Source organism: Taudactylus pleione, unplaced genomic scaffold (genome assembly GCF_031769625.1).
Source record: "Taudactylus pleione unplaced genomic scaffold, aTauple2 ptg000305l, whole genome shotgun sequence".
Taxonomy (NCBI): domain Eukaryota; kingdom Metazoa; phylum Chordata; class Amphibia; order Anura; family Myobatrachidae; genus Taudactylus; species Taudactylus pleione.
This window is the reverse complement of record NW_028284706.1, coordinates 6,613,964-6,619,963: the sequence shown is the minus strand read 5'-3', so window position 1 is coordinate 6,619,963 and position 6,000 is coordinate 6,613,964. Positions and strand designations below refer to the sequence as shown.

The 6,000-nt window shown below is 41.0% G+C and overlaps 1 protein-coding gene across 1 annotated transcript in view; it reads left to right on the top strand.

Annotated features, from left to right (window-relative positions):
* The first annotated feature begins 823 nt into the window (after positions 1-823).
* Positions 824-6,000, top strand: part of LOC148511544 (uncharacterized) — a 237,421-nt gene continuing 232,244 nt past the window's right edge. The window contains exon 1 of the mRNA XM_088442116.1: positions 824-900. Coding sequence (XP_088298242.1) covers positions 831-900 — 70 coding nt within the window. The 5' untranslated portion in view covers positions 824-830. The remainder of the gene's footprint in view (positions 901-6,000) is intronic.

The window sequence follows — 6,000 nt, the reverse complement described above, 5'->3', positions numbered from 1 at the left end:
TACTAAAAATGCTACATGTAATACTATCATTGAAATATTCCTACTGTCATATTTAAGGTTTTATTGGGACAGAATAGCATTATTTTATGAACAAAAATATGGAAACCTTTAAAGTAGTGGTCATACATAGGTTGGACAAAGTGCATCTCTGGAGTTTTTCCCACACACACACATGGAGAGCTGATAAAGTGCCATCTGGTACATTTTGCTTCATGCCTATACCACTCATTGCTAAATAAAATTATGTTATCACATACCTCCATAAATGACCCATTCCAGGAGGGACAACATGCTCTGTTCCTGCACTTCCCTATTAATGTATGATTGTCATCACCTGTGTTGAACTATTAATTTATAAGTAAGGTGTTTCAACATGGGTGATGGCAATCTTACATTAAGATGGAAGTCCAGGAATAGAGCATTTTGCCCAACCTGGAATGGATCATGCTGGGAGGTATGTTATCATGTTGGAAAGTAATGACAGTTGGTATGAACTATGACCTCTTCCACAAGTTTCAGAGAAGCACATGTGAGAGTGAGGGGGCAGTGACAGAGAGAGACAGTGGGGAAGAGTGAATTAGAGATGGAGAGAAAATGTCGGTGTAGTGAAGAGAGAGAGAGTTTGTGGGTGGAAATGAAAAGAAGGTTATGGATGAAGGAAACTGAAAGAAAAAGTTATAATTAGTAAAAGTCTGGCAACGTTGAGTATTACAGATAGTTTCTAATAATCTAAAATGAGTAAATGATTCCATTATTTACAAAATGTTGCTCATATCAAATACAAATATGTCTATTTATCTGTCTATTAATAGAAGTGAGAAAACATCACCATGAAGAGAATTAAGTTCTTTCTGGGAGCCCTGGTTCTGGCCATTTGCTTACATGAATGTCTCTCAGATGGTAAGTATAGTTTATCCAATATTGAATAATAAGTGCCTGTTGGTCTCCAGGTGAAAATTATTTCTTGTAATTTAAAATATCAAGGGTCCTATGAATTAGGTTTATCATACTATACCTTTAAACCGGGACACTCGAGAATTACACAGGTTCTGTGGCTGATTAAAACCAGGTGAAATGCAGGCTTGAAGTCAGACAGCCACAGAACCTGTGTAATTCATGATTGTCCTGGTTTAATGGGACAGTATGGTAAGCCTACTAAAGGTGCCCATCCACTACATGATTAAGTTGAGCGTTTGAATGATAATGATCGTTCAATTGTTCTATTGTTTGCAAATTGTTTGCAAATCATTTGCAAATCGTTTGCAAAAATGTCTAAAACAAGCAGCAATGCACGTGCCCGCTGGTCGTTTTAGACATCTATCATCATGCAAACATGCTGGTCAACCTGACGATATCATCAGGTTGAGCATGTTAGGAGATGATTGATGAGCCTGCACTGAACGACTGCTCATTCAGTGCTAGCTCATCACAGACTGACAAACGACTGCACGATTACAATGTCGTGATCTTGCAGTCGTTTTCATGTCTGCTAGTGGATAGGCACCTTTAAGCTGGCCACACATCTAAAGATTATCTGTCCAATCAGCCAACTAGTTGATTGGTTGGAATGAAAATCTTGTAACATATGGGAGTAAATGATGATCAGCAATTTTCTCCTACATGCCAGAAAACAGATGAAAATGGACGTTCAGACAAGTTTGTTAAATGTTTGATCTAAACAATTTGTTCAAAGAACAGTTTGTGTACATTTTCTGGTGTTTGGGAGTAAATTGCTGATTGTCATTTACTCCCATACGTTACCAGATTTTCATTCCAACCAATCAACTAGTTGGCTAGTTGGACAGATAATCTTTAGATGTGTGGCCAGCTTTAGAATAGAACACAAAAATCCTCCTTGTCTGTATAACAATGTCATATTTTAAAGTCAATTGTGCCATATAAGTTTGAAAAATTTTATAAAAAGAGTGACTGTACCTTTGACAATAAAGTTTCAATACCAACATCCTTAATATATTTGACAGGCCTTGCTAGAAACCTGTCGGTATATTTACCAATGTGAGAGTTTTCAAAAGCTGAGATGTTGCCCATAGCAACCAATCAGATTCTTCTTAAGATTTAACTAGTGCATTCTAAAAAATAATAGCTATAATCTGATTGGTTGCTATTGGCAACATAAAGTATCCAATTCTAAAAGCTCTTAGTAAATTTACACCCTGGGGTATATTTACTTCAGGTCAAATTTTGGTTGATTTTGTATTTAAGGGTCTAAATCAGGGGTTCCCAACCACGGTCCTAAAGGCACACTAACAGTCCAGGTTTTAAGGATAACCCTACTTGAGCACAGGTGATTTATTTAGTACCTTGGATACTTTGATTTAACCATCTTTGCTCAAGCATGGATATCTCTAAACCAGGACTGTTAGTGTGCCTGAGAACCGAGGTTGGGAATCACTGGTCTAAATCATACATTTCCTAACATGATTTTTGACATTTTTTTTAAACAATATCAAAAATCATCTGTTAGTGAATGTGTGATTTAGGGGCATATTTACTGAAAGTCAAATTTGGTTGATTTTTGTTTGACTTTTGGCCGATGTTGGGTACATTTTTGGTTGATTTTGTGTTTCAGGGTCTAAATAACACATTCACTTAGAGGTGATTTTTTTACATTTAAAAAAATATCAACAATCATCTGTTAGTAAATGTGTGAATTAAACACTGAAACATAAAATGTACAAAAAAATTGACCAAACATCGACCAAAAATAAAGCAAAATTTACTTTTAGTAAATATACTCCCTGGGATCTGCTACACACAGCAACTATTTATGGGGCTGCACTAGTTGATCTCACAGCACCAACCAGATAAAAAGAGACTGATTCAGAGGTGGATCTGTTATGGCTACTATAATATGCAAATTGTAGTTTCAGCCTTCTCCTAGTGTAGTAGCCTGCTTCTTAATGAGCAAGCACTGAAACAACCACTTTCATTTTCTCTGCATGCTGCAACGCCACCTGTGATTCTTCACATGTCACCATTGGCTCACAGCCTTATGGCAGTGGTAGTTTCTAAGTCTGATATTGGCTTCTGTGACTATGGCTCTGCATCTGAGAATGCAGCCACTTTCTCTAATACACCACACACTCCCATAACATGCACATGAGACTGACTTTTTTTGCATTCACTTCAGGCTCCCAGTCACCACGTAGGAATTCCCATCACTTTGCCTCCCCATTTCTGTCCAAAACGCAACAGCACTTTGTATAACTCATGTGTCTTAGAGGTTTGCTGAGCTTTTCATGTGTAGTAGCAAATAATTGCTCAACTATGTGAACATTGGCAAAGCATTCAAATTGCGTGCATATCTGAATCAGGCCCAAAGAAGTTGTGAGTGACAGGAGCAATCACAAGCCTAAAAGAGGACAATATTGGCAGACCCTAGAATTAGTGTATGTGGCAGTTTTGTGCGATGGAGCTCAATCAAACAATAAATAACTTATCCAGGTCAAACATGTTTGCAAGGTGAAACCAGGTTAATGCAGCAGGTATGTACAACATTTATATAATGGATGTACAGTACCAGATCCAGCTAGGGACTTATGGAGCAGCACATGTGGTGTGTAGACAAATTAGAGCACACTCATTTATATACAGTAGTCATTGGTGCAGTTAAACATGCAGGGACACTGGCCTCTATAACATTGTCTCTCTCTATTACGGAAACTCTCAGGCATTTTCTGTCAGTATGTAGGATATGTCACGTTTAGTGTTTTTAGATATGAGTCAGAACCCATAGATTGTGAAAACTAGTTGTACTGTAACAGAATAAAGGTGGTAAAATGAGAGGTCTACTCCTGGGTGAGACCAATGAGGTAAATGTCTAGTGCTTCCAGAGGTCAGTGATGCCTGCAAGGTTCCCAGTCTGCCCTAGGAACCAATGAAATGGAACACAGCCCCTTAGCCTAAATGTAGGGATAAGTGTCTGGAACCAGTGTTTGGGAATTCAGGGGACAAAGCAGCCAGTAATTAAGATACTCTGTAGCCCTCCTGGAATCTGGTAACATTCTGCATACTGATTATCAGAGCTGAGTAACTGGATCCTAAATCCCCAAGGAAGAGCCCAGGTCCAGGACCCAGTCCCCAACAATTGGTATGAATTCTGTAGCAGAAATTCAGCATGAGAAAGGACCCACAAAGCAACAACACCATTGATAGAGGCACTGATAGTATAGTGAGTAGTGAATCCCAAAGTAGATCAAGAGCTGCACAGCTGAGAATAAGCAATATAATTATAGACAGAAGTAAACTGAAATACAATGAGGATAAAGTCCACTTGAACCTGCAATGAGCCGGAGAGATGTACTCAGGGGACTTGCTAGTAAATTAGGTCACTGTTGGAGAAGACTTGGCACTGGAAGAACTAGGAAAGTATCTGTGAAGCCGAGAAGACTTCAGAATAAAAGCAGGCTGGAATCACAGAATGTGGGTGTAGTGGATGGTGCAGTGCGCTACTGAGGGCTAGGATGGTAAGGGAGGTTAGGTAAGGGTAATGTTGCAGCTATAGGCACAGGTGATTTTTCCCTTAGTCACCAGTGTATAGATATGTAATAAAGAATGAGTGTCTATTTGTTAGCGCAACACATGAAAAATGATGAGTTAAAACCAACCACAATGCAATAAAAATATAAGATTTTTATTGCATTGTGGTTGGAATCACAGAATAACTCACAGAATTGGATGGTAGATGAAAAGAATAAGAAGTGGAGGTTGCTGACGTGGAACCATAGACTTGAACATAAATGAACTACAGAGTGGAACCAGAGACATGGACCAGAATGGGATCAGAGGTATCAGTAGAGTAGCCAAAGTTAAAACAAACATTTGAACCAGAATGTGACTGGTGAGAGTAAAGCCAGCCAGAATGGGACCACAGGCTTGGAAAAGAGTGGGGCCAGTGATAACTGTAGCCAGCCGAAGTGGGACTAAAGGCTTGAGCCTGGTGAGAGTAATAGTAGCTGATCCAGACTGGGGGCCTGATGCCGCTTGAACTGCTGATCGCTGATTCCCGATTATTGAGAATATGCGCATGTGCAGAACGGGTACTGTAAGATCGCATGCAGGCGACTGTATACCTCTGCCTGATTGATAGGCAGAGGCATTTACAGGGCAGATCTGGGGCAGGGAAGTCCTGTGTTCTGGGAAATAGGGGCATGTCACCCCAGTTTTATGGGAGTGGCAAAGCTAGGATCTGATTCCTTTCCTTGCATACCAGCCTGTTTAAGCTGAGGCTTACTCAGCTGTCCAACTATAGTCATGATGGTGATCCCAGGCTGCAATCTCGGTCCCAGCACTAGTATCACAGATGCCGCAGGAGATCTCAGGCACCTCCTGCTGAATTCTCATTTTAGCAAGGATGGAATTGCAAAGCTGCTAGTGTGTGGCTTTGCAAATCCATCCTCTGCTGAATCAGACCCTGGGACCAGTGCTTGAACACAGACTGGAAGATGCATGCTGGAAGTAGCATACAGTGAAATGCTGCAGAGTGGATGAAGCATACTAAGAGGCAGCAGCTTGCAGAAATCCAGTAGTGCAGTTTCAGGCAGTGGATCGGAGGTAACACATTCTCACTAGTGAGTGAGATCACTGGAAGGTAAATAATCACATTGTTCTGACAGCTTGTGTATGACACTTGGGATCCCAGCATCCCAAAAGGGTTAGGATACTAACACCTATCGGTCAATGGCCTTGATTCAGACCCACTCGCTTGGTCTGTGGGTGTTTTTTTTTTCTTCTCTCAGGCCACTCGCAAAGCTGTGGGAGACCACCCACAGCTTGTGCGAGTGACTAGGAGACCATCGAGACCATCAGCCTTGCAACAGGACCCTACGGTATGGTCTAGGCTGCCGCAAGGCCGAGTGGACTACCTGCTCTAATAGAGCAGGAGGTCCACTACTGACATCAGTAGTGATGTCAGTCAGCCCTCCTACAAACACCAGGCGTTCCTAAGGGAATGCCTGCGTATGTCCGGCCACCCCAACT